At 41.7% G+C, this 26,758-nt stretch overlaps 6 protein-coding genes across 8 annotated transcripts in view; 2 read left to right on the top strand and 4 right to left on the bottom strand.

The window, feature by feature from the left end:
• Positions 1 to 1,616, bottom strand: part of LOC306838512 (uncharacterized protein) — a 28,510-nt gene extending 26,894 nt beyond the window's left edge. Inside the window, exon 1 of one of the 3 annotated variants that reach the window (XM_079366718.1) lies at positions 1,151 to 1,616. The gene's annotated coding sequence lies outside the window, so the exon portion shown is untranslated. Of the gene's footprint in view, positions 1 to 845; positions 1,119 to 1,150 lie in introns of those variants that run through there. The other 2 variants (XM_079366719.1, XM_079366720.1) reach the window with 2 other exon arrangements.
• A 518-nt stretch (positions 1,617 to 2,134) lies between these two features.
• Positions 2,135 to 9,674, bottom strand: rnf10 (ring finger protein 10). Its single transcript, XM_079356214.1, has 17 exons — positions 9,124 to 9,674; positions 8,214 to 8,398; positions 7,914 to 8,119; positions 7,741 to 7,831; positions 7,443 to 7,627; positions 7,174 to 7,310; positions 6,546 to 6,700; positions 6,321 to 6,449; positions 5,910 to 6,156; positions 5,179 to 5,312; positions 4,970 to 5,087; positions 4,756 to 4,857; positions 4,511 to 4,648; positions 4,329 to 4,420; positions 4,181 to 4,238; positions 3,366 to 3,530; positions 2,135 to 3,254 (listed from the first exon to the last, which is right to left on the bottom strand). Exons 1-17 carry the CDS (start codon positions 9,215 to 9,217, stop codon positions 3,181 to 3,183), a joined length of 2,310 nt encoding a protein of 769 aa, XP_079212340.1. The 5' UTR covers positions 9,218 to 9,674; the 3' UTR covers positions 2,135 to 3,180.
• Positions 9,675 to 10,004: 330 nt separating this feature from the next.
• pop5 (POP5 homolog, ribonuclease P/MRP subunit) lies at positions 10,005 to 12,217 on the bottom strand. The gene is made up of 5 exons (XM_079356461.1): positions 11,933 to 12,217; positions 11,715 to 11,857; positions 10,693 to 10,842; positions 10,500 to 10,583; positions 10,005 to 10,401 (listed from the first exon to the last, which is right to left on the bottom strand). The coding sequence occupies exons 1-5, from the start codon at positions 11,950 to 11,952 to the stop codon at positions 10,268 to 10,270; spliced, it is 531 nt and encodes a 176-aa protein (XP_079212587.1). The 5' UTR covers positions 11,953 to 12,217; the 3' UTR covers positions 10,005 to 10,267.
• Positions 12,218 to 12,306: 89 nt separating this feature from the next.
• On the top strand, positions 12,307 to 16,290 carry unc119b (unc-119 lipid binding chaperone B). Its single transcript, XM_079356346.1, has 5 exons — positions 12,307 to 12,640; positions 14,716 to 14,829; positions 15,386 to 15,494; positions 15,630 to 15,802; positions 15,917 to 16,290. The coding sequence occupies exons 1-5, from the start codon at positions 12,412 to 12,414 to the stop codon at positions 16,027 to 16,029; spliced, it is 738 nt and encodes a 245-aa protein (XP_079212472.1). The 5' UTR covers positions 12,307 to 12,411; the 3' UTR covers positions 16,030 to 16,290.
• A 3,396-nt stretch (positions 16,291 to 19,686) lies between these two features.
• cUnh12orf43 (chromosome Un C12orf43 homolog) lies at positions 19,687 to 21,928 on the top strand. Its single transcript, XM_079347053.1, has 6 exons — positions 19,687 to 19,838; positions 20,160 to 20,190; positions 20,427 to 20,525; positions 20,608 to 20,687; positions 20,771 to 20,858; positions 20,950 to 21,928. The coding sequence occupies exons 1-6, from the start codon at positions 19,721 to 19,723 to the stop codon at positions 21,290 to 21,292; spliced, it is 759 nt and encodes a 252-aa protein (XP_079203179.1). The 5' UTR covers positions 19,687 to 19,720; the 3' UTR covers positions 21,293 to 21,928.
• On the bottom strand, positions 21,736 to 26,571 carry hnf1a (HNF1 homeobox a; the record flags this gene model as incomplete). The annotated part of the gene is made up of 10 exons (XM_079347038.1): positions 21,736 to 22,250; positions 22,654 to 22,738; positions 22,819 to 22,934; positions 23,011 to 23,199; positions 23,282 to 23,423; positions 23,521 to 23,663; positions 23,915 to 24,117; positions 24,820 to 25,000; positions 25,115 to 25,314; positions 26,276 to 26,571. The coding sequence occupies 10 exons, from the start codon at positions 26,569 to 26,571 to the stop codon at positions 22,120 to 22,122; spliced, it is 1,686 nt and encodes a 561-aa protein (XP_079203164.1). The 3' UTR covers positions 21,736 to 22,119.
• Positions 26,572 to 26,758: the final 187 nt, after the last annotated feature.

Raw genomic sequence — 26,758 nt, 5'->3', positions numbered from 1 at the left:
GTTGAACTTTGGATGTTGACAGGAAACGCCTTCTCTAAAGTGGAATGCTAAAAATCCACAGTGATGGTGGGTCGAGCAGCACAGCGGGGATTAGGAAAGTGTCTGCCTTATAAAAGACCTTAGACATGAATGTATTCTGCATCAGGTTCTTTTCCAAAAGCCATAAACAACAAAAGTCAACCATCTCCTCCACCTGCATTACTCTGGAGCAGGACTTGTTTTGGATAATGATTTTAAAAAAAGGAATCTTGAAGGAGCTGGTTTAGCAAAAGTCACATGAACGTTTTTTTCATTTTTGGCAGGAACCAAATACAGAGGAAGAGTAGGGCATAGACTAAACCAACTCAGAGTTTGTTGTGTATCAATCCAGTAAGCTGGTTCAGCCAGTTATACAAAGTAAACTTTCCTTCCGTATACAACAGATACCTTCACATCAACTGATCTAGAAAAAGTTGAGGTTTATTTGCACGCAATAGAGTTTGTTTTAAAACTTTAAATCACAGCCCACACATGTGCAAATGAGTCAGAAACTATTGAAACAAATTAGGTTGTCTTCCATCATCCCAGAGGAGCAGACAGAGTTTAACCTGTCTGTAAATGTCACAGCCAATCAAAGAGCTTTAAAGTCAACCAGGCTATCGACCAAACAGATGTGATTCATGAAGTTTATCAGAAATTTTGAGTGGTTTATAAAACAAACTTTGGTGGCAGATGTGTATTATCTACGCTACCTTGATTTAAGGGATCCATAATATACATTTTCATTATCTTTCAGTCCGTCCCAAAACAACAACAACACAATAATAATGTGCAACAAGTGTGCGACCTCTTCCTGCTCTCCTCACCTGAACAAGCTCAAACCGAGGACGGAACATCGGTCCAATCCAGACAAAACACCAGAGTCTCCTCTGAACACAAGAGCATTAAATGATCAATAACCATGAATGAATACGACCTATTCACACCAGACTTTCTTCAAAGTGTGCACTCATTGCAGAGGATTAAAACAAGAGTTAATACAAATAAAAATGAAGGTATTGTAACAGACTGCTCGTTAGCAACGGTTAGCTAACAACTGAAGAAGCTGAAGTCCAAAATGGAAACAGGGACTGAACCTGTGGATGGATGATGAGGACTGAAGACAACTTACCGGACAGGGAAAAAAAACACTTTGACCCCCTCTTTTTTCTTCCTCGTCGAAACAACTTTAAAACAATAATTTAAGACTAATTCCGAGTCTTGACAGTTCGTGAATACGAGGGCTAGCGTAGAGGCTAACTTACTTAAAGCTAGCAGACAGGCTGGTTATCCCGTCTCAGGTTTCACTGTTGTTGACTGACTGGTTAGCCTCCGCACGAGCATCAAGTTAGCCAGTGTTACACCTGACTTCCGGTGAGAACTTTCAAATTAAAGTGTAGCAACAGGTCAAATTCAGTTAATGCTACGTTTAAGCAAATTGTTTTTTTTACAGTAATTACCTCGAGCTTAAAGAGAACTTAATGCGTCGATGAACACATTTGAATCTTAGATGTTTCCTATGATGACACGCATTCACTTCCAAACAGCTTGAAGCTTTGTTTAAAAAGTAAATCTTCTGGACTTCCGGACGGGTGTTAAACTAAATCTGAAAAACTTGAAATATCTTTGGCTTCATTCGAGACCGACAAAGGGATTATCCCATCCAGACGATGAAGGGTTAATTGGCCATTTATCAACAAAAACCGAACTGCAGTTATATGTATCCTGGAAGACCCTCACAAATTATTAATTCATAAATAGAATTACACTTTGACAAATGTGTTTGAAATATTTAATATTGAGACTAATTATTTCTTAAACAAGTCCAAAGTTTTTAAGTTTAAATCACTTATGATTTTCAGAAATGCCAGAGCCCGTCTCTTTCCTTGTATAAAGTAGGCAGCCTTTGGTTGGTTGAAATAACCTAATATGTAAACGATTGTAAAGGTGCCTAATGATTGTCAGGACTGCCCTCTTGCGGGCGAAAGTAAACACTGCAGACAGATGGCAGCCACATGTCTAATAGGATAGGGACTTCTTGTGTTTGACCTTTTCCAACCCATGATCATTCATTGTCCTTGGCATGAATTAAATTAAGAATGAAACAGTCAGTCTCTTGATTGTGCATAATTCTTTATTCAATTGAACAGACTAGTTATGATTACTAGTCTAAACTTGCTCAAAATTAAAGGTGAATGAAAGAACCCTCAAACAAAATAACATTTCTGATCAACCACTCTTCAGGTTTCACCAGCATTTTTTTTAAATGTCGCATTTCTCTTTAGCTTCACACCTTTTCAACGCTGAAAACGGGGTGTATTGTAAAAGGTTAGTAAATATTATAAAACAGAAGATGACAGGAGAAAATGAATGAGAAGAAAGTGCATATTTACGGAAACACCAGGTAGTATCTACTGGATCTCTGTTAAACCAACAGACCTAATCTCTTTTAATACTGTTTTTACTTCCTCACTATGGTATTATTACATTTTGTAGTTTGTATTGTTAGAAAATATTAGGGCAGTTATGTTAAACCAGCAATCCCCTAAATGTACCCTTTTTAAAAAGGCTGACACTAACCAGTGAAACACACTGAAAGAAATCTAAGTCTTTTTTTTTCTATTCTTAGGTGAAGCACCAAAACGAGATTTCAGAGCACTGAGCATCCTGGAAAGATTTGAAGGTGCACATACCTGCAGCTGGCTGACTGCTATTCTGAAGTAACACACCATAGAATGATCTTACTCGAGGATCCTACATGTAACTCACAGGGTTTGATTCAAGAAAGGTGGACATCCTCCATCAACCCCTTTGATGCATCTGGAAGCAAAAAAAATACTACAACATACAATCTGAAAGCCTAATGTCAAAATAAGCCCTACTATGCTTAGCATCAGAAAAATGTTTTCCCATGAAGCTCTTTGACAAGAATCTGCTGCAAAGCTTTGAGCTAACTTTAAATGTATGCAAATAAAATGGATGGTGTGCCAACCCAAAAGGTGGATACTGCCCCAAGAGCAAAAATCAAAAGTAGCACGAACTTGGATACTTAGTGAAGCCTATTTCCAGAGCTTAGTTCTGGGACAGGTCAGCATGGAAGTAAAAACAAGAGAAGTGGGAAGGTCAACCATGGTACAGACTGTAATTGAACTTCAGTGTGGTCTATTTTGTGTGAACCATGGAGGTGCTAAAGAGAATTTTCTGCTTTTTCTTTTTCTTCTTTCCTCCTTTCTCATCTGAAAGACAAGACACCAGGAATGAGTGTGAGATGAAGAACGGCCACTTTAGTGTCAGAATAAATATCTACATGTATGATACTAGAAACAGTTCATCTAGAGATGCCAGACCTGGCTCAACCACAGGCTGCGGAGGACAAGCAGAACCACTGTCCAGCTGCAGAAGAGCCTTCTCAATAGCCTGACTGAAGGAGTTTTGGAAGCTAGGCACGGGGACGCGGTCGGACCCGTCGCTCTCGCCATCGCTGTCTGCTGCTGGGGGAGCAAGCAGCATATCTGCATGGCAAAAGACAACACTCGCATCAGGAAGCCTTCAGGGAGAACACTGCTTGGCAGCAAAAAAAAAACCAAAAACATGTTTTTACAAGAAATAGACAATAATACTATAAGCTGAAATTATTTTAACCTCATACTTTTCACAGCATGTAGCTTTACCAGCTGACCCGGGCACACAGGCACGTACTGGGCGAGTTAATTATCAGAGAGTTTGGACAAAACATAAAAAAAGCCAACCAATCCTAGTTTTAAGTGAAGCCCATGTAGCCATCAATATAATAAGCTTTGTAAAAAGAATAAAGAAAGAGACAAAAGTAGCGTTTAACTTCCTGTTAATGTTATTGGATATCCAGCTGACAACATGCAGACGAACACTGTTTCTATTATACAAGTGATTGCAGATCAGTATCAAGTGTCAGCCAGCATTTATGCATCTTAAAGCCTTTCAATAAACCATCTGTAGACTTCATTTATAAAAAAGGTATACTGAGGGAGACATCGTCTGCTCAACAGTTTTGATGGTCCTCTGGTTGTAAAAATGTTCTGGCTCATTTTCACAATCAACTATTTAATTTGCAGAACACAGATAGTTTCTGAAACAACAAAGTCATTTGATTTATTTTCCAGCGACATCTCGGCTCTTGCTCTACCTTTCTTTGGGTTGATCCTGGGCCCAGCATCAACTCTGGCTTTCCCATCTCTTAGCATCTGTATGGGACACAGTAAGAGTCAGACATTCCCAGATATATACATTAAAAGGGGCCAGTGTGGGAGATCATTCGTTTTGCTTGGTTTCACCTGTGCAAAGGACATGCAGTGGGAGTCGTCCTCCACACTACCGACAATGGGCGAAGAGCTTTGCCCGTTCAGACTGGGGAATCTCATCCCATCTGAAACGACAAACAGATTTCTCAACTGACATTGTTGAAAAGCTAAAAGGCGTCCAGAGACTCTTCATGAGAGGAAGAAGTCGTTCTTACCAGAGGACGGGCTGCTGCTGAGGGGGGAGGGGGGATTCAATGTGAAATCAGGCTGAACTGGATGGCTGCTGTAGTGAGGCGGGGATCCGAATGCAGGAAAATGATGAAGGTTCTCTAATCCAATGTGCACCTCAGGATCTGTGGAAGAGCAAAATGAAAATATAGTTGTATTTTTTTTAATCTGTCAGAAGTGTCTCTAACTTGGATTGTTCAGGTGGAGCTATCATCCAGTCAGCTGTACTTACATTTACCCTGCTTCTTGTTCTCCTCTATTTCAATTCTCCTCTCTCTGCGCTTCTCGTCCCTCACTTTTTTCTGCCTCAAGCGTTTTCTCTTCTCCAAGTCGTCTGACAACGTAGAAATTAAAAAACATGCATTAAAGAGGACAGTTAAATTCCACCAACTCTCCTTTTCTACAACTGTGACATCACATCCTGAAGACCGGAGAAGTGTTCCAACCTGCGAAAGTGTCCAGAGTTTCCTTGGACAGGATTGGCGGCTGTAGAGCCAGCTCACAGATGCTGAACTCGCATGTGAGCGGCAGGTGAGCCAGATAGCGATGACGGCGACGAATATCCTGCAAGAAGGTCATGCATGGACAATGAGTGTAAAAACTGTTAAAGAGTTGAAACTACTCGGGTTAGTTCTTTGTTCATTTATTCGCTGACCTCGGTGACGGTGTGTCCCACTATCTCTACCACTGTAGCAGTGATGGAGTCAGGACTGGCCTCCAGGCTGCCGTATTCACGCAGCAGACAGCGTACATTCACAGGATGCAGGAACATCTGCTGGCAGTCGTCAGCTAAAGAAAGAAATATGGAGGGTGAGGAAAAGATGATAAATCCCCAAATATGAGACGTACAGTGTTTCATCGAGTTAAGACGAGCAGGCCTGGTTTCTATGACTAAAATGTAGAAGACCTAGCACTTAGGCTGCAATCCTGCAATCAGGCGGCCCGGTGTCGGCTCCCTCCTCCATCTTTCAAATGTACCGTTTGTTTAGTCAGCGAGAGCGTGTGGGGTAACGTGCAAAAGGGTCAACAGTTGGACTTGAACTGGGGACAGATGCATCCAGAACAAGCCTCGACACGATTGGCTAACTCAACCAACGGAGGGTATGAGGTTTCCTTGTGATGGGTTAATGTTATACTGCACGTTATGATGTTCACCAACCAAGCAGGATTTGTCCGTTTTTTCAGGCACCGCTGATTTGAGCTCATTTGTTACACGTCTTGACTTTGATGGATTCAACGGTTTGTGTTTTAAGTAAATCAGGCTGTCGAGTGTTGTCCAAATAGATACCTCAAAGGAAGTTCATCATCGCCACATCAAAGCCGCTTAGAAACAACTCTCAGCAAACCTCACAGGTGACGGCACGAATGAAGGAGTGAGTTATTTACCTTGGTAGAAGTAGTAGTAAGGTCCATGCATTGAAGCTGTCGAGGGGCGGCCACACTCTGCGTGGCCGGCGGAGCTCGCTCCATCAGTTTCAGGCTCTGGAGCCGCATCCATCACAGGCTCCGGAGGCTCCTCCAGGACACACTCCAAAAGTCCTTCAGGGAGGTCTGGCTGCTCTGAAGAAGCAGCTTCTGCCTCTGCCTCCTCCACCACTTCATCATCAAATGCAGAGGAATACTGAAGCACAGGCTACAAAAGGAAAGGGGGCGGAACTTATTGACCAGAACGATAGACTTTTGAATTATTAGAGAAGAAAAGTCAAATTCTAAGAAAGAGCTTGCAAGTAAAACATTTCAAATACATCTCCAGTGCATACTAAACTGTTCCACCGGATGTTTTGGGGTTCGACCCACCTTGTTGCTGCTGCTGATGGTAACCACTTCTTCAACGGGAGAAGGAGGCTCTTCTAGAGTCAGGACAGAAAAGTCCAGGCTCTCTCCTGCATTTGCCTTCTGCTTCTTCAGCAGCATTTCCTCTCGCTCCTAATCAACAGGACATATTGAGAGGTTTCTATCGAGTCATTTCTAAAAGTCATGTGGAGCACGATGCTTCGTTCATGAAGACAGAGAGGCATGTACCTGCAAAAGACAAAGAGCACTCTGGATGAAGCACCCTTGGGTGTCCTCCTCCTGGCTGAGTTGAGCCTCCAGAACAGCTTTCTCCTCTGCGACCAGGCTCAGGACCTGAGCAGGGGAGGTCAGCAACAGCTTGGAGTACGGGCTTAGACTTGCATCTGTAAAACACGTGATCCCGGGTTGATTGGTTAGTGAGGGAATCTTTAAAAGGAAGTGATCTGTCTCATTTCATTCGTTTGCATTTTTTCTTCCTTTTTTAAAATAATTGGAAACCTGCTTGGAGTTGTTTTGTTTGTTTTTCTTACTTTTTGGTATTGTTGCTGTTTAAATTCCTGTTAAGCTGTTGTAACAACTACTTATCCCCCATTTACTGCACTATAGTTCTGTTTACATCTTTAGTCTGATCACTTACACCTTCTTTCTTATTTAACTTTGTAATTGTGTATTTTAACTTTGTACTTACACTTTATTCTTTTCTTGACACTTTATTGTTGGTTACATTTTTAGTACAGCTGCACTGTCGTTCATTTACTGCTCTGTGTGCTTTTGAATTGCCCCCCGAGCACAAATAGTTTTTTTTAATTGAATTAAATCTGCTGCATCACTTTCATAAACTAAAGTCGTCTCTCACCTCCAAAGCGAACAGGCTCCTCCACCTTCACCCACTGAGAGCTGGGCATGGCCACCAGAGAACCCTTTTCCCTCCGCATCAGACGCATGGTGATTACATCACCAGCTAAATACTGCCTGGTCTCCATGGCAACCACACTATAAGAAGGAAACAACTTTAAGTGTGAATTTAAGTGAAGGTAAGTGTATTTAACTGCTTATGTGGAGGCATCAGTGTTTCCCTTCTACACCAGAGCTCATCTACAAAAGCTTCACTTGGTTTTTATTTACTTCTTCAGGTCAGCAGTGTGAACTGCTTCGTAGCAGATGGGGCACTTGGACCAGCTCTTCTCTCCCAGAGACAGATAGTGCAGCAAGCACGGCCAGCAGAAGATGTGTCCACACCTGGTGATGCGTGCTGCCACAGGAGGGTAGAGGCAGATAGGACAAGATGGCACTTCATGACTGTAGATGCGCTGGAGAGATAAAACGATTGTTAATTTGTGAATCAGTTTGTTGTTCATGGTGTCGGCTTTATTTCTAAAACACTTGGACTGGTGCCTTTGCTTTAAAGAGGAGAAGCACTCACCACTTGCTGCACACAGTCCCAGTTGACCAGAGTGTCTGGATCAGTGAAGTGGGCTTTATAGTCCTGGTCATTAGTCACCACAAACTGGCAGCTGAAACGTACAAAGTAAGTTAACCCCCACATATTTAAGGCTTTCTGTTTGGTATCTTTTTATGTACAGAGAGGCTGTTTACTTGGCCTGCAGAAAAAGCTCCTTGTTGAAGGGCTTGTGCTTGTGGCCCCACTTGTTTCGGCGGCCCCAACAGGTGGGGCCTCCATCTCCGAAGCCACCATTTCCTCCACGTGGTTCGAAGGTGAAGTTCAGCAGGTGGTTTAAGCTTATTTTCTTCGGTCCAGCAAACTGAGCCGGGCTAAACTCGGCCCGGCGTGTCTCTGCTACCTGGAGGGGCAGTGGACCAAAACACTGGTGAGGACCTAAAACTAAAGCTGTGTTTCTCTTCACAGAACAACATTTTAAATAACATGAGACACACCTCCTCACGTCGTCCTCCACCTGTAATACCAGCCTGTCGACCTCCACCTCTCTGAAGGGGTCTCTTGTCAAAATTCTTGCTTTTCTGTGAATTGGTGCGGCGAGTGCCTGGGAAACTGTCGGTTTTAGGAAAGGAGGGCTCACGTTTGCGGCTGTAGCGCTTGGAGCCTCCATTGTTTTTGCCTTCTGTAAGAAAGAAAAAGACAATTGCCATGTGAACACAGAATACGGAAATTCCTTACATAATAATACAGGATTTGTTAACCATGACACTAGAGTGTTTTACTTCTTCCCCCTCCTTTACTGACATGTAACTCATAACTTGTTTTTTTTCCTTCTTAATTATACTTTCCACTGATAGTAATTATTTACTTACTGTCTGTTTTTCTTATTATTACTATTTATTTATTCATTGTTGTTCACCTTTGCCTCAGACGCTTTGTCACATGTAACATGTTCATAATAAATAAATAAAATCAGAGTGTTTGTTCCCATACTACATACAAATACACAACATTTTAGTAAATCATTAGGGTCTAAAAAAGTAAGTGAAATTAATATTCCTGCAATGTAAAAGGGACAAGTCATTAAGAATAATAAAATCTTACATAACTTATTCATTTTAAAATTGATCTGCGTTTTTCCATCCGTGTTGCACGAATCCAGCATTAGTTAAAATCAAACACATGTACATATACTATATAAAGCAGAGTAATCAGAGCTGCTTGCAGTAATAAGCTCTGACGGATCAGAGGTTCAAATGTTTTGGTAATGACGTCAGCCCTCGCAGATAAACAACCTCTGCTCTACTGCTAGGCCGCAGCAGGAGGAGCAGGAGCAGGAGGCCACAACACAAGGAGGTGCAGACGAGCTTCGAGCGTCATGAGCGCTGTTTAGTAAAGGGGTCTCACCTGTTTTGGGTTTAGAGTCGCCCGGTGTGGGTCCTGTGGAGCTAGAACGGGGCGGAACTTTGTTGCTGGTGCTGCTGTTTGGATTCTTCTCCATGTTTGTCTCCGTGTAGAGGCCGAGCTCCAGGCAGAGAGCCACCGAGCTCCCTGCTATCTAACTGAAAAACGGAGGAGGAGAACGGGTTGCAGTGAGTGAGGGTCAGGCAACGAAGGCCCTGATTCATTTCTGTCAAACGCGGAGACCCCATCACGGCGACATCTTGACAGTTAAACAAACCCGAGAAAAATAAGAGACACGATTTCGGCGTCTCAAGTTATGGCGGATACAGGTAGAGAGGACGAAAGCTCGTCACGTGGGGCCAAAACCCCCCGAAATTTCAGATTTGTATTCGTTAAGGAAAACAAAACGCCCTTGACAAGGCGGTCGATGTTTTCCAAGTGCTGGAAAACTCGTCAATCAAGATTTCGACCTAAAAAATGAATTCGATCAGAAGTGCTTGCTCTAATGGCGACGGGTCGCCAAACAAGAATCCGAGAGACCCGGATGTTTCTTGTACGGTCTGAAAATAAGTCCAGTGCGCAGGCTCAGTGAAGCACTGTGGGACATGTAGTCGCCATTGCTATGACTGTTCAAAAGTTTTTAAATAGTCCATAGTGCATCAGTTATCATAATATTTGGAAGTTATTTGAGAGCACATCATTTTATAGATTTTCTTCAAAATAGTACTTTAATATACACAAAAAAATGAGCACAATACAATCACAAACTTAATATTTGCAGTATATGGTAACATCACACAATAAACTCATTAGAAAAATAAGAACTTCCTTTACAAATCTATTTAGTTCTGTATCTACTTAGAAAAACCTGCTCTGAAGATAAAAAAAAAAAAATACTGCATGACTCTAAAAGGAGCCAGCTCAAATTATTTATTACAACGTGTGACAAACACATTAAATCCCACTAAAGAAGACAGTCACACAGTCCAGCAGTTTCTTTTTCAACTATTGCATTTGGGGTACAACATTTCGAGAGAGTGGGATTTTTATAAATACTTTACAGCCTCTTTTCTGTCTGTCCCATGAAAAAAAAACTTTGTTCAGAAACAGAAATCCTGCTGCTGTTCATTTACTGCACGCTCTGCAGTCACTCTTCTTCATCTTCCTCGCTGAAAGATTCCTGTTCACCTTCCTCACTGTCAAATTCCTCCTCATACACCTCCTTGTTCTGTCTTGTAAGAGAGCAGTTTAGAAGTGCTTCACGAACCTCTTGTTTCTCTTCTGTAAAAGACAATATGGAGAACATAAAAACAACTGGCTTTATGCCTTGGGCACAGTATAAAAAATATATCTTATATTTATATTATATTATTCTTTACCTTCATCTTTACATGTAGGAAGAATCCGATGGAGTTGTTGAGTGTGGTATCTGATCAGAAACTTCTGACATGTTCTAATTGTTCCTAGGGAAAAGTGACACTCTTCATTATTGAGTAGTATTTTTTAAGTTGTTTAAACTATTTTTTTTTCCCTGATTCATTCATTGAGAAATGGTTATTGAAATGTTCTTACCTCCAACATGCACACAGTTGAGAAAACATGGGATGTTTTGCCCCTGTGTTTCAATAGAAGTGATGAAAGGCAATGCAGACCAGAGAAGTTTGTAACACATTTTAGGGAAACGCAGGAACACAATGCCTGTAAGAGCATTCAGATATTTCACTGGGGGAAAAAAACACAGAGAGAAAGTAATTAACCATGGAACAACCTGCAAACTGTAGAGTAAATGATGGCTGTGGTAAGTCAGCGGTTCAAGTGTCCGGCCAACATGGCTGAATGTTAAGTTAAGGTAAAAGAATGAGGCGATTGCTGAACACTGGACACGGTCAACAAACAGAAAAATAAAGTAAAGGATTCAAGTGCTCTTCAGTGATAAGAAACAGAAATCAAATTGCAAATAAATAAATGGCTCTACAGGTTATTTTCAAACACAGTTGATGCTGAAAAATTGGCCGTCTTCACTCACAATCTGAGGAACTTTGAGTCAGTATAAAAATCCTTTATTTAACAGGGATGTTTCCAGGTGAACTGTGTTTGTAAGTAACCTGTACAGTCATCGATTTATTCACATGGCTGAATGTAATGTTTATTGTTCACAGTATTTCAAAAGTTAATCACTGCCACTGATTTAGGTTATGCGATCAATATTACTCCTGCAAGTACCTCAGTTTTAATTTCTTAATCATTCTACTACATATATAATAGGACCTGCACACAAAGGGTGTTGGCTTGTTTACTTTGCACGTTGTGAGTTTGCATATAAAAGATCAAAATTAGTTTAGTAAATACACTTCATCTTTATGGATCACAATTATAAAAATAGAACATTTGATTAAAATTAATACAATATACACTACGTTGTTGAAATGTTGATGCTACAATGATCAAATTAAAGTTTGGTTTAGCTAGAGAAATGTTCTAACTGTAACCATGCATGGTACCTTGACAGCGAGTCAAGAGAAGAGACAGTTCTGTGTTTATGATGGTTATCTATGATGCGTATTTTACAGTCTATGGTATCTACAGCTACTAACCAGACACCCTGATGCTGCAGAGAGCAGCTCCATAGTCTCCATGTATGCGGGCCACTGCAGCCTTCACTGCCCTGAAAACAGCTCGGTCATCGAGCAGCAACAGGCGGCCCCTGTCCGTCACATTGACCTCCAACAGCAAATACCTACAGGTAAAAGAATCAAAGTCAGAAACGTTTAAAAATGATGAGAAAGTGGAACATACAGAGAGCACATTTTACCTCGACTTCACTCTAACCATCTTCTTCGGTGGAAACTTCAGTCAACAAACGGAGCTGCTGCGTAAACATAAGCTGCACCGCCCCCTGCTGGATGCCGACCTTACTGTCTATGATACCGACACATTTGTGCGGTATCATAGATTTAACACGCTAAATTGTGCTGAATCACCACATCACTACAACAAGTGAGGGGGAAGAAATGCGATAGCTTTTACACAGGACCTTAACTCACATTAAAGAGACAGAAATACACCCAACTACAGAACAAACGGAGAGTACCGGGGTATAAACCATTCGCACCCCTTCGGTAACTATGACAATCTTCATCGTCCTCAGCCAATCACAAACCTTCATTTCCGTCTCTGATACACGTTTAACGCCATCTTGAAAATACAACCAGCACAGTTTGTCAAGTATCACATAAAGAGGCAACAACAATAACAATTATTGTTTTTTCCATCGTTGTGTTTGTGTCCGGCATGAACGGTTCGCGAAACAAACCAGCGGCACTAAACAAAAGTCAGACGGACGCAGAGCCCGCCAGCTCGGAGAAGAACCACAAGAAGACAGCAGGAGGAATGCTGAAGAAGCTGAAGTCGAGGCGCAGTCAGCCGGAGAAGTGGCCCGTGGTCACAGAGGATGAGCTCCGGGCTCTGCAAGGACACATCTCCCCGGACCACGTCCTGGGTCTCCGGGCTGTCACGGAGGGTAAGATGTGTCCATTTTTAACTCTGTCTTCATTAAATTCGGTATATTAAAAAAATACAAAAACAAAAAAAACCCTACACCTATTCTATTAATCCTGCGTAAGTTTCCACACGTCTGTCGGCTAACTGTGAGTAATGTTCATCAGGTCGACCTGCTAAAACTAAACTCTTAATCTCACTTGAGGATTGTTTTCTTTTGGTGTTAGAAAGAAAAGTAGATGTATCCAGGGGCGTACCCAGCCTCAAGATATGTTTTTCGAGCTCCTCTTTTTCAACCCATGACCTACCAAAGACAAAATATTAATACATAATAAAGCAAAAATATTCAAACTAATCTAAAGTATTTTTATTTTAGTAATTATAAAGTCAGCCTTCTTTGTTTAAGGTTTGTTTGGTCACTCACTACTTTGAAGAGAAGTATCTGACTTGACTATGTAGTCTATTGAGAGGAGCACACACTATGTGTTCACCACTATGAGTTTATTTACTTACTGCTGATGATGGAAAAGCTGAGAAATGTTGAGCTTTTCACCAGAAGAAAATTGGCTAGAAGAGGTTTAAAAGGTGATTTAGGAGTGAGGGGGACTGCAGAGTCGAGAGAGGATTCATGTTGTCTCCAGGCAGAATTTATTTATTTATTTTCAGATTTGACTTCAAAAAGTAAATTTCCTTTTTTTTTATATATATTCAGAGATTTGCAGCCACATTCTTTATTGTTTTTAGCCTTTTTAATTTAGTTGCCCTTAATCGTTTTCTCTATGAAGGAGTTTTGTGGTCAGAGTCATTGGACACCGGGGGCTTCTTTGGTACAAAGAGTTGTTTCTAGTGGCATACTTCTTAGATTATCGTGACATTTTCAAAGACTTCACCCTGAGGGAAGACTAGATCATGTTAAAGATAAAACATTATTCACCAAGCAGCTTAACCCTTAAGAGTGCTCCCAAGGTGATCAACTGGTCCGAGTGTGAGGAGGACTTTTGAGAGGCTAGAGAGTTTCTCAAGCAGAGGAGAAGGTGACAGACAGCCTCATATTAGATCAAGTTCTAAAACGACTTATTTAAAATAAACCATAGATAACCATAGATGACCATAGATAAAAGTGTACACCGATTGAGGACTCGTACTGACGAGGGCTTGATGAAGAACGTGAGGCATGCACCACCTCTTCACTTGATGTAACGATCAGCATGTGAAGAGCCTACTGTGCGTTTCAAACGTTTAGTCAGCTTTACAAAAACAATTTGTTCAACATATAAAGTAGTGTTCGTGATCTAATCTTTAGATAAACACTCAGTGTGCCTCGCTCAGAGTTGTTCCTAAATCACTCCTAAGATAAGACTCCTTGATAGAATGGTCTGAGTTTGGAGCTCTCTGAACATATTCTTACAATGTTTGCGATCATTCGCCCTGGATCGTACGCAAGTGGAGTAACAAACTCTGCTAACGTTAGCGATAGCTCAGCAAGCATCTTGAGATCTAAGAGCAGCCAGGGACACTGATTAGCAACATGTTTTGTTTATTCGTTTGTTTTTACAGGAAACAATGAGGAACTGTCAGGAATGTGACAAACTAATACAGCATCAAAAAACAACATGTAGTTTTCATGTGATAGCACGCAATCTTTTTAGTCTGCTTTAACTATCATGGCCTTCCACCTCCCAAGAGTCTGCCCCTCTTGACCCTCTGAGCCAGACCTCAGGGTCCGTCATCAGACACCAAGTCCACCACAGCAGCAGCTAAGTCTTAAGCCGTCCATTGTCTCTGTCCGTTTCCCGGACCAGACAACAATGACCCTACTTCCCTTCTCTCTCCCTCGCATTACTCACCACTTCTGTAAGGTGCAAGAGCCAGAAAACAGATACTGAAACCTTAGTTGCTCATAGGGTGCTATCTTACCTCTCTTACTGAGGGTTAGCATTTTAGCTCCAAACAAAATGGACGGATCATAAAGAGTTACTTTCTGTGACACTGGAGAGGGGGAGCTTTGTTTAGGGTGCCTCATTGTTAACATGCTGACTTACTCGATGACTGTGTTTGTATTAACATGAACTCTCCCCCTTTTATTTGACATTCCAGATTATCTTTGCAAACCTGAAGACAACGTCTTCAACATCGACTTCACTCGTTTCAAAATCAGAGATCTGGAGACGGGCACGGTGCTGTTTGAGATTGCTAAACCTCCTCACAGCGGTACGTTTAATCTTCTACTGCTACACCTAAAGCTCCTAAAATACACGTAAGATGAACTCACACATTTTTAGCATCAGGCTGTACCCGCTGCAGTCACATTGGGTGTCTTTGCCTGATAACATTTCATTTGAATACATGTATAAAGAAAGAACACTTCCTGCTCAGTCAGCTTTTTTTGTATTTGTAGTCACTGGAAAGTTAACCATTTCTAAGTTGACCCGTTAGGAAAGTAAAATCAATAGAGCACATTGTGATCCAATCAGATAACAGAAGTTTCCACCAGGGGAGCCCTTGGTAGAACTTTGTAGAGCTCTGTTCGGTTAATTTTAGCGACAGAAATATTTCCATTAGAGAAGGTCCCACGAGTGGAATCAGATGTGAGCAATCTGTCATTTTGATTTCGTCCTTTATGAAGAAAGAAAAAATCTTCCAAATTATGAAAATAACCTCACCGTCTCCTTAAACGATTTACCGCCAGCAGTTGGTGGTTTTGGAATAATACAGTGGTCAGCCTAATGTGAAGGTAGCAGTGATGTAACGGTGTCTTCTGAACCAGGTCCTGTGGAGGGTGAAGAGGAGATTGGAGATGTGGACACCAGTGCAGGGCGCTTTGTGCGATATCAGTTCACACCAGCCTTCCTTAAACTTACTACTGTTGGTGCAACGTAAGTAAATGAACCAGAACTTTCCATGTTAAAGTAACAACGACGTAAAGATCAGACTTTTGTGTTCAGCCCCCCCACGAGTAAGTGCCTGTTTGGGACTTTTTGTCACACCTGGTTTCTGTTTCTGACCCTTAGTGTGGAGTTCACTGTGGGCGATCGACCAATCAACAGCTTTCGGATGATCGAGAGGCATTACTTCCAGGGACGCCTTCTCAAGAACTTCGACTTTGACTTCGGCTTTTGCATTCCCAACAGCCGCAATACATGTGAACACATTTACGAGTTTCCACAACTTCCAGACGACCTGAGTGAGTACCATCCACCGCATGCTGTTGGATCCTTCTGTTTAATAATCCAAACGTGAATCTTTGTTTCTTTCATGTTCCACCTTTCCGTCTTTTCTACCTTCTCTTTTTTTCCAGTTCGCCAAATGGTAGCGCATCCTTACGAGACGAGATCGGACAGTTTCTACTTTGTGGACAACAAACTCATCATGCACAATAAGGCAGACTATGCGTATAACGGCGGTTTGTAATACCTGAGAGAGAAGAATTGCACAACGCTTCCCAGGGGATGGATTTCATGGGTCACGACTCTCCAAAAGCTTCTTTCTGGGGACAGAAAGTATTCCCTCCTTTTGTGGACATTCCTCTTTCGTCAGAATCATTGGAACGCGTCTGCCTTCAAATGAAATCACGGAGTCGTTCATCATTACCTCATGGAGCTGAGTGTCTTGGACTCTGAGGAATGTTAAATATCTCTCTGTCAGAGCTGAATGAAACCTGTTTGTTTTGTCTTTCGGTTTGTCATGAGTATGTTACTGCTTGAACACGTTTGCCTTAAGTATCTCTGCTGGAAAGGGACTCCTTTAAAAAGCTGTTTTCACACACACACACACACACATCCTTAACATTTCTACAATGTGTCCCTCACAGCATGAACTTTTCCCTGACCGACGGAGCACAGCGTCTCAGGAGAAAAGACATGCCGTACAAAAGATGCTGCTAAACCAGCGACAGAAACCGACACTAAATTGAGAGCTTGTTGCCTTTATATAGATGCGACGTGTAATTGGATGTATCCACCATATGATCAAACAAGTGGAAGAAAAAAAAAAACCCACACTGACAAAGAAAAAGAATATGAAGCAGCTTCGTTGCACATAGGAAGACTGCAGCAGTCACACACCAGTCGCTTGATATAAAAGTCATTAACTCCACCCACTCACTCGGGGTGAATGTTCCTGAATATTACTATTAACTCTGCATTCACACATCGCCTCCCCCAAGACTTCTCAGGGGAAATTTAACTGGGAGGCTGGTCGGAAAATATCCGGGTAAAGCTAGCGGGAAAACTTTGGCTGTTTGTGTCCACACATGCAGCTCACCCAAAAGAAAGGGAGGATATTTTGTGCATGTGTGAAAACACGGTAAGTCTCAGACCCCTCAAAGCCCTTCGACTGAGAGAAACGGCTCCATTCACTTCAGGACATCCAATTTTTTCTCCATCAATATTGTTGGACTTCCGTTTTGACAGCGACAATTGTGTTTCCTCTTTGGAAAAGCGAGCATTAGATGTTTTACAGTATTGGTAGACCTAGATGATCATGTAGCAGTAGAGATGACCTTTTTAGTTTCACTCTTCATGAACTCTTATCTTCTGTCGTTAGTCTTTGGGATTGTTCATGTCCGATGTTTAAGCTTGTTGTCTTAATTAGGAAGTCTTTAAGTACAAGAACAGCCTGCGCTTTATTGACGATGCCAGGGGTCATTTTCATTCCCTTTCATAGTTACTTCTGTATTTTAGGGTTTAAATCATCATTAGTTCTCATCTCAGAGTCTTGTGTGTGTTCAGTTGATCAGTGCAACATAAACGCACTTGGAAACATGGAAAGGACAAATTAGCCACATGATACTAAATCCCTGCTCTTTATTAATTCAATCTCTAAAGTCTGTCTTCCTGGTTTATTTGGCAGAAGAATACTGAATCCCACACTTTAGGATTACGTTTGGTAAACCGTTCATGTACATCTGCAGGCACGTTTCTCCTTTGCTGTGTTGCACTCAGGTTTAGTGTCTACCAGTGTAACACCACAGTAGCAAGTAACAGCAGCACAAAGTGATGTAGCTTACTTGATCTATTTTTAATGAGGCAAAAGGGTGGATACAGAAGTTGTCCTTAATCTTTCTCTTTTCTGTAAAGCCCTGTTTTAAGAACAGCTCATGGTTTTGTGTACAATTGTGTAAAGTTTTCAGTCCTCGTGTACAATCTACTCCTCAATAAACCCTCCGATAGTGATAATTGCCATGTTTTCTTTTTTTCTCTCTTTGGTAGATTGGAGTCCATGGTCAGGCTCTAGTGTTGCTGCATTGTTTCCATCTGCTAACAGGTGTTTCTGAAGGGTTTTTAAATGGTTGCGCACACAAACAGTGAAGAGAAGGGATGAGGCCCCTGCTCTCCCTGTCATTTTGGTCTAAATATATCTCATTTGATAAGTTAGTACAAGACCTTTAAGATTTAAATTGTACAGACATCAACAAGTCAGAGTTAACCTTGAAGGTAGGATGGGTTTCTTAAATCTTGTTAATGGCCACTATACAAACAATCCAGGTTTCCAATATTTTACAATGAAACAGTGGCACCCAGTGCCTCCTATTCAAAGAGATCTAATCAGCAGAACTGAGCCACGGAAGACCCCGTAAGTCACATTGTTTACTCTGCCCAAGTACGATTAGTTGTGCACAAAAATGTTCCTAAAACTGTTATCACAAGACGTGTTTCTACAAGATCATTTTAATTTCCTCACAGGATAAAATTTTAACTGTCTGGGACTTGAGCGGCTCCTGAAAGCAGTGGGCTCATGGGTAAAATGTTTATCCTTTCACATTTCATCTCAGTGCCATTTCATATTAATCATAAACTTTTATTTACTAAAGGAAACACGTGTGAGGACTAATGATGAACTCTATGTAGCCTGGGAATTAACCTCAGTACAGTAAGTGTGACACCAGGCACACACTTGTCCCACATACTCTTTTTGTCCATGACCTTATGAGCACAATGTTCAGTCAACATTTGTTAGCAGCTCTGCTACAGTGTTTTGTTATTCAATTTTAGTTACTCTTGTTTTTATCCGATCGTGTTACTCTCTCAAAATCTGGGTGCACTTTATGTATCTGGACGAAAAAGACTGCATGACCTTAAAAATGTCTGAATCCATCCTGTAAACTTTTTCATTGACTACTTCTCTTTTAGTATGGGCTGGTTTTACAATTGTTACAGTCATGTTTTATCAGTTCTTTTCTTCTGTAAATAAAAGTTGATTACTTCAAAACATGCTCACATCAATGAAAGTTTCACGTATAAGTAGTTTATCAGTGATTTTTAGGGGGAATTTTCTCTCTTCAGCAAAAAACTGAAAGCTCAAGAGCAGGTAATGAAATTATGTGGCCTCTAAACACAACTTTTACAAATTATTCTGCTGATAAACCCACACATTTTCATCGAATTATTCCAAACTGAATCTTTTTGATACGATATAAATATAGCACATCATGTTTCCCCTAATATAATACCGTGTTGTTAAATTCTTCTACTTTCTGCTATGACATTATTACTGTACAGCTCTTGCTTTTCTGAAATCTGACTTCCTGTGTGGGTACAAAGCAGTTTCGTAGAACTTGGTGACCTATTTTATTTTAGTTTCATTTAGTCTGTCTGTTCTTTTCCCCACATTTTTTCTTAAAACAGATTATAAACAAGCACTGTGCGTTCCTGCCATAGACTTTAAATATATATTATTCCAGCCTAAAGACATTGATACCGAGGCTTCTTCTATGATATGGTAGAGGTTACATATTGTAGACTGAGACTTTCTTTATTGTCATTTAAATTCTACCTTACAGTGCAGATCACAACAAAAATTGGTTGAAATAGGCTCACCATAGTATATAAAAACAGCAATACAGTCAATGTGGTATTTACATCAAAATAAGGTGCAGACATACCGGTAAATAGGTATAAAAACAAACTATTGTCTTATAATGGACTTTGACTGTGCTTGTGTATTTTTTTGGTCATTGCGCTGTCTTTCTAAGTATGGTGTTGTTGTTGTTGTTGTTGTTGTTTTTTATCTGGACCCTCTGTAATAAAGTTTGAATTGAAAAACTACATTACCCAGAATCCTCAGCTCAAAACAGACACCACTCGCGGCACATGTTTTCATCATGGCCGCCCCCTCTGAAGAAATGGTCGGTGTGTCTGAAGACTCCAGCAGCAGTGACGACGAGGTGCTTAAAAGATGTCAGGAGGCAGTTTGGGAGGCCAAAACTGACAAGAAGAAAGGTGAACGTTTTTTCTTTAAAGTAAATAGTTTCGAAAGAAGTGGACATTATTTTTTATGCAGATAAACTCCTTTAGAAATGCGACATGAGCATGATGAGAGGGCCACCAACAAGGTCTCTGTTGTAATCAGAGTTGTTCAGAGTTACATGGCTGTCAGAACTATATCATTATTCGACTTATCTTTTTCACTGATGGATTTAAGTGGTCATTTGTTTGGTCTGTTTACCTGCTTTCTCCTGGTTTAGCAGACTAGACTAAACTCAGACTGGCCAACTATTTTAACATAAGACGATTACTGAGTTTGTTTTTGTGTTGTTGTAGATGAAGGCAGCATTGCACCACAGTCAAAGCGGTAAGACCTGTTTCTAACTGACTACTAACTTAAAATGTTGAGTTATCTGATGTAAAATCTCCACACATTGTCTAAAGCCATAATAATTTAACTTCCTGCTTCATGAAGTGTTGATAGTAGGCTACACATTATGTTATGGCTACTGAATAAAATGTGCAACATACAATTAAACAATGTGTGTTACTAGACATATTATAATGTGTATATATAAAACATCATTACATGTTGTGCCTCAGTGTTGTTGTTGCTGACCATGACCATGATGGAAACGAGCTCCAGGTCACAAAAGGCTTTCAAACACACGTCGCTAAAAAGCTGGGAAGTTTTCTAGACAAGTGAGTAGGTTTTTTTTTTTTTCGATTTTATCTCAGGAGTTTTGATTAAAATAATGACCTTGACTACATCTGTTTCTGTCAGTTGTATAACAGTAATGAGAACTGAAAATTCCTCCTGTGTTGACTCAGCAAAATGCGATGAAGACGATGATGACGACGAAGGTAAGCTTTTTGTCATTCTGACCATTTCGACTATCTTCAAATGTCTGCTTATTCTCATGCTTTTGTTTATTTTTTGGTTTTAGGATTTCGTCTGTTTTCTTCATCAGTCCCAGGACAAAAAACTGTTGATCCTCCGGCCCCAGTGAGGCGTCGGCCTGTTCCCAGTTCAAGGTTTTAATCTGTCTGTGTATTCTTTGAACAATCACCTGCTTAGTGGCTTTACTACTTAAGATAATGTGTTGCATCATTCTCATTGTCCCAGTGACAGCGACAGCGAGATGGAAACGAGACTAAAGGAGGCCGCCGTGTCCGTCAAAGATTTCTTACCCTCATTCTCCCAAACATCCACGCTTTCAGCTCCCTCTGCCGAGGAGTCCGGCTTGGAAAAAGTAAAGAAGAAGAAAAGGAAGAAAGTGGCTGAGGAAGTGGACAGTCTTGATATTAAGAAAAAGAAGAAGAGAAAACAGAATCAAGAAGAAAGTGACTCTGCAGCCTCGGCTCTGAATGGTCAAAAAAATGGTGATCACGGGAACTCGGAGCAGGAACACACAGGAGTCAAAGTTAAACGGAAAAAGAAAAAGAAAGACTTAAGCGTGAAGACTTAAATCTTTTCACTGTTTAAGAATTTCTGACAGTCCTCCAGTAGTCCACAAGCTTAAAATGGGACAGATACACACACCATGCCGGTGTTGAAGTTTGAAATAATCATTTAGCTGGCTGCCGATTCTGATGTTTGTATCATGACATCTTTAGGTGTAAGACTCCTGCAATGCCACAATGTTCTCAGTTCATGTTCAACAGGTGCATTCATCAGCAAATAAAAAAAACAACCTCTTCTCTGAATCAGTAGTTAGGTGAACTAGACGTCAGCATTAAAATGGTCTGGCACAACAAATCAACATGAAGTTTTAACATGGTTTCTATCCACATTATGTGTTGAGGTCTGTCTGCAGGGTCAATATCGACTACATCGGTGCATCCCCATTGAAGGGTTATGTTTTCCATGTTTTTTATATTTTAGGAGGCGAAGTGTTTCAGAGCACCAACATCAAAAGAAATACTTTTTTTATTTTCAGAAAAAAATCTTTTAATGCTTACTCGTTAAAAGAGTGTGAAAAGTATTCAGGGAAGTGGCATAAAAATACAGGTAACATTTTCTTTACAAGTTTCAACTCAAAGTACAATTTCTGCATAGTCCTTAGATTTTCAATAAAAAATAAACATGTCTGTGTTAATTTTCAGATGATTGTTTTATCAAAAGTGAATCTTCTCTAGTGTTACTCCTTGTACGTGTGACAGTTGTTTCAGAGGGTCTTTGATACGTCCAAACTGAATCGTCCCTCTGGCCCTTGACTCCAGCAGAGGTAGCTGTCCATCCAAAACAGTCACACTTCAGCTGATAAGGGAGACGCACTACGCAGACACAGCTCCTCTACTGTGCTGTGGAAACCATTTGAGAAGGGATGTAGGAGCTGATGTCTGTCGGTGAAGGTGAGAGCAGATGAGACTGATGACTCTCTGTCGACTGAGGGGCCGGATACAGCTCAAGGCTCTCGGAGGAAGCTGTCAAAAACAAAAACAAAAACGTGGTTTAGCTCAATTAAAAGAACATAACATGCTTTGCCCAACGGCACCTCGGCAGTGCTCAAAAAGGAGATCAGGCACCTTTTAAGCAACCTGCCCAACTTCCAGATGGGAACTCAAACAGTTGACTCGTCAGTTTCCAACCCTACAGAGTGAGCCACTAAATATTTCTGCTGAAAATTCTAGTTACTTAAATTAATCAGATCAGATTATGCACAGAGAATTCTTCCATCAAAACACTGTCACATAGATTTCCAGCAGTATTGAACTTGAAAAAAGTATAGGACCGGATTTGAACATCTGCAACACAAGACATACAGTATAATCTTCCCAAATGATTAAAGTAGTAATTAAGTGTGACCCTGTATTTTCTGATCCCTACCTGGCACAGGTGTTTGTGGCTGCATGTGTAAAGAGTCTTCCTGTAAAGGTGGGTCTGTCTGGTCCTCTGGGTCTGCAGTTAGAATCTACAGAAACACAAATGAAGGACAGTTTTTCACTAAATTAAATCCACTGATGTTGAAAGAGACCCATCAGACCCAGTTACCTGTCTGACTGCAGTGAGACTGGTCAGAGTCCCAAGACTACTGCTGTCAGTGATGACCATTGCCTGAGACAGCAGACTGGAGGGATGGTACTGTGGCGAGTCGGACTTGTTGTACACTGAAAATGTAGACATTTAAATGAACCATGGCTCAACATACTTGTTAAATGTGTCATTTCTCTTCTGTAGTCTTACTGTGGCATGGCAGCTGTGCCATAGTGGCCATGAACGGACTGGCACCCATGTGACTGTGGAGCTGCTGGGATATCTGCTGCTGGGGGGAACCGTGAAGCTGCTGCTGGAATGAGATTGGCTGTAGAGTGGTGAAGCCGGCACCGACATTGTTGATAACAGGCATGGTCTGAGGCTGCATAGATCCTAAGCCTATGGGAGTAAGGAAATCTGTTATATAAATTTGATTTTTAATCTTTCGAAGAAAAGACAGGTGAAAGAGAGCAAAGGTTACCAATGAGAAGCGAGGACTCCCCCAGGCTCATAATACTGGGTAAGGAGGCCATGATGAGGCTCTGAGAGGAGGCGGGGGAGGCAGACAGACTGTGCAGCGATGTCAGAGTGCTTACAGGGGGCAGCAGACCACTGCTTGACACCTGAGGGCAGAGGACAACATGTTCATGTTAATAGAAGTGTAAACAAGTTGTGTATAATTAAAAAAAAAAAGAGTAGGATTGTGACGCATGCTCTCACCTGTTTGGGGACGTGTGTCTCGAGGAGTGTGTGGCTGGGCTCCAGCTGGACGGGGCTGACCACCAGGCGTCCAACTCTCTCTCCTACACTGCCTCTTCCTGAGCTCACAGTGTCACACAGGATCTGCTGGCCATACTTCACACCTGGAGAATAGCAATAATTCCAGCTCCAGAATTCTGACATGGATCATATTTTACACAAAAGTGAGGTCCCTGAGAAAGATGAGCATCAGTCATGTCTACAAGAGTATGCTAGTTATTCTCTTTAAATAAAAAATACAAACGACAAGAAAATCTGAAGAGCAAGACCAACGTTGTCTCAGCAGAGCACTTAGTTGATGAGACGGTTTTGATTTACTTTTCAATCTTGCCTGAGGACAGTTTTAGGGTATTACCGTGTTCAGGACTCGGTTGGAGGTTAGGGTGTGAAGAGGAGGTAGATTGGTTTGCGTAAGGTGTGTCAAGAGCCAGTTTGTTTCTGAAGGCCTCCTCTTTGCGGCGGTTTGCGAACCAGTTGTACACTCGCACCTCAGTGACGAGGTTTGATCCCAGACCAGCCAGCTGGGAGGGAGAGACCCCTCTCTGCAGACACTCCGCCCTGAAGCACGACGAGCACAGACATCTGAATAGACTTTCATTTGAAAGCATGCACAGTGTCAGTCAGAGTCAGCTTATTGGTTACCTTACTCACGACATGAACAGAAGATTTTAGAGTTAGTTCAAAGCTTGTTTGACCATTCACCTACAATTCACATTTATTTGTTTATTAAGTTACATTTTTGGGCATCTTTGCCTTTGTCTGATAGGACGTCTGAAGAGAGACAAACATGTTGGAGTAGAGAGCAGGAGATGACATGCAGCAAAGTGCCGAGGTTGGATCAAATGCACAGCTGCTGTGAGGAGAATCATTGCCTCCATACATACATGAGGTGTGCCACCAGCCCTATGTTCCCTGATTTCTATTAAATAGTAATAATAGTAATACTGAAGGAATATAGAGGGTTAACTTGGAAAAGACCTTGAAAACCAATGTTTTTCCCAACCTACTCTATTCATTTGTGTGCACTTCCAACTTCTTTAAATTAGATGGGACTCATTTGGAAAAGGAAATAACGCATCTTTTAGGGATCAGTCTCTAAGCAACCGACAGTGTAACAATCACAATCTACCTCATGCTCAGTTGGCATGTATACATTCATCTTTTACACACATTAAGGGTGGCAGCAGCTCAGTCCCTAAGGACTTGGTTTGGGAACCGGATGGTCGCCTGTTCGAGTTTGGATGTAACACTGCGTCTCACCTGTTGCAGTCCTCCACTAACCCCTCTCTCTCCTCCTTGCTGGGGTTTTTCTGGCGCTCATATGCGTGGAAGAGGATCTGCAGAGATGCTGGACCCCATTTGAACCTGTTCCTCCGACCTTTCTTGGTCTCCTCCCCCTGCTCCTCTGCAGATGCAAGCCCATGTTTGGCATTGGTAAATTCTGGAAGGCAATGGTAGTTTTTAAACGTCTTCACACCTCTCTTCAAGTGTTACACTTTTAGAGAACTGATGTTCATTTTGGTCATTGCAGCTCCTCAGCTGCTTGTGTACTTACGCTGGCTGATCTCACACTGCTTCTTCACGTACCAGGTGTACAGAGAGGCCCTCTTCTGGTTCTTCATGGGTGTGCCTTTGTTGAGGTGCTGGGAGAGGTGGGACTGGTTTAATCCTGTGGACTCCACCACCTCTCTCTGAGGGAGGTTGTGCTGCTGCATGTAGCTCTTAACCATTTTTGCAACATGCCAGGGATCCCCTCTATTAGACAGAAACATATCTTTATGTACTCATCTACCTTTTTTTTTTTTTTTTAACACAAGTCAATTCTTTCTTCTTTCCCTGAGTGCTTCCAACAGTTCAACGTTTTTCTTTATCAGGCACAGTTGGTCACATTGGACACAAACATGGCCACTCAGAAGGAAATAGAGAGAGGTTATTGACTGAAAGAGATAAGAGCAAGCTAACAGGGGCAAAGTCCAGCGTTTCCAGATCACTGGAGGGGAAAAAACCTGTGAAAGCTTTATGAGGCCTAATTTAACGCTTTCTAACTGTGATGTCAAGAGCAGAAAAATACACAACACATTAAAACTCCACGATTTTACACAATCTAAAATCAGCACACACACAGTTTTAGACTTTGTAAATGGAAAAAAATGCAAGAAAATACACTTTCTAAATGCTGCCCAATAACTGTGAAGCGTTATACAGATCATAAAAGTGTTAAGATATGCAGACTGTATTGAAAATATTAGAAAATACCCAGAACTCAAAATCAGCCATGCGTTATGTAAACACAGCCTCACATGTCCAGCCCTACTCCATTAATCTTCACCTATGCATGTAGCTTATTTATTAAGAAATGGCCAGAGGATAATGATGGGGGTGGGTAATTAGTAACTAGCAAAAGAGGAACCCTCTTTAAATTCGCCTGAGAAGCCAGATTGCACACAGAGAGAGAGAGAGACATGAAGAGACGCAGGAGAAGGAGGGAGGATTTAGTTAAGAGAGGGGGGACGCATAGAGGTAAAGAGGGGATATTATGAGGTGAACTGTGATGTACAGGAGGTAAAAAAAGACAACGTGGGGACCTAAGATTTTCTTATTTGGCCTGCTCAGGTCCTGTTTGAAGATACAGACAACTTGCAGTGTGAGAATAGCTTTTGATTATAGATTAAGGATTTCTTTTTGCCGTAGAGCCGTGTGTTTGGAGTCTACTTACTGCAGAAGCTGATCAACTTCAGCCCTCAGTTTGACTGCCTCCTCGGGGGAAAGCTTCTCCAGCTCTCGGAATATAGGTGGTGGGAAATCCATTTCTCCCTCCTCGGAGCTCTCTCCATCCCCCCTGTCTCCCCGCTCGACCCCAGCGTTGGCTCTGTCTCGCTCAAGCTCACCCAAGGCCTGGACCAGGACGTCCTGGGACAGTCCAGATCCCAGCAGGGCCAAGATCAGCTGCTCCTGAAGGGCTGTCAGTCGACCCTGCCTCATTTTTGCCCTCTCCTCTATTCTCTCCTCCATGACTCTGATGGCTTACCTCACCGCTGCCTCAAACAAACACTGCTCTCGTGTGCACTTCCACACTCAAACGAACGCCAGGCAGTCAGAGATGGGCTTCATTCCCTCTGTAGTCCGTCTTCAGCTCAAGACAATTTATACTTTCATTTTTCCTGTGTTGAATTTACTCCTGTTGTGTCCTGAGCCGCTT

Source organism: Symphodus melops, assembly GCF_947650265.1.
Source record: "Symphodus melops genome assembly, chromosome: 1".
Classification (NCBI taxonomy): Eukaryota; Metazoa; Chordata; class Actinopteri; order Labriformes; family Labridae; genus Symphodus; species Symphodus melops.
This window is presented reverse-complemented; position numbering and strand designations above follow the sequence as displayed.

Bases quoted from the DNA above. Each gene is read 5' to 3' on its own strand.
- rnf10 (XM_079356214.1), bottom strand. From the start codon at position 9,217: ATGGAGAAGAATCCAAACAGCAGCACCAGCAACAAAGTTCCGCCCCGT. The intron at 6,701-7,173 runs GTGAGAGACGAC...CGTGTTTTACAG, and splicing joins GGAGCCTGTTCGCTTTGGAG to ATGCAAGTCTAAGCCCGTAC. The intron at 4,421-4,510 runs GTAAGAACGACT...TTGTCGTTTCAG, and splicing joins CAGCAGCAGCCCGTCCTCTG to ATGGGATGAGATTCCCCAGT.
- unc119b (XM_079356346.1), top strand. From the start codon at position 12,412: ATGAACGGTTCGCGAAACAAACCAGCGGCACTAAACAAAAGTCAGACG. The intron at 14,830-15,385 runs GTACGTTTAATC...CTTCTGAACCAG, and splicing joins TGCTAAACCTCCTCACAGCG to GTCCTGTGGAGGGTGAAGAG. The intron at 15,803-15,916 runs GTGAGTACCATC...CTTTTTTTCCAG, and splicing joins ACAACTTCCAGACGACCTGA to TTCGCCAAATGGTAGCGCAT.
- pop5 (XM_079356461.1), bottom strand. From the start codon at position 11,952: ATGGTTAGAGTGAAGTCGAG. The intron at 10,843-11,714 runs GTTAGTAGCTGT...TTTTTCCCCCAG, and splicing joins CTGCAGCATCAGGGTGTCTG to TGAAATATCTGAATGCTCTT. The intron at 10,402-10,499 runs GTAAAGAATAAT...TGTCTTTTACAG, and splicing joins TCCTACATGTAAAGATGAAG to AAGAGAAACAAGAGGTTCGT.
- cUnh12orf43 (XM_079347053.1), top strand. From the start codon at position 19,721: ATGGCCGCCCCCTCTGAAGAAATGGTCGGTGTGTCTGAAGACTCCAGC. The intron at 20,688-20,770 runs GTAAGCTTTTTG...TTTTGGTTTTAG, and splicing joins AGACGATGATGACGACGAAG to GATTTCGTCTGTTTTCTTCA. The intron at 20,859-20,949 runs GTTTTAATCTGT...TCATTGTCCCAG, and splicing joins CGGCCTGTTCCCAGTTCAAG to TGACAGCGACAGCGAGATGG.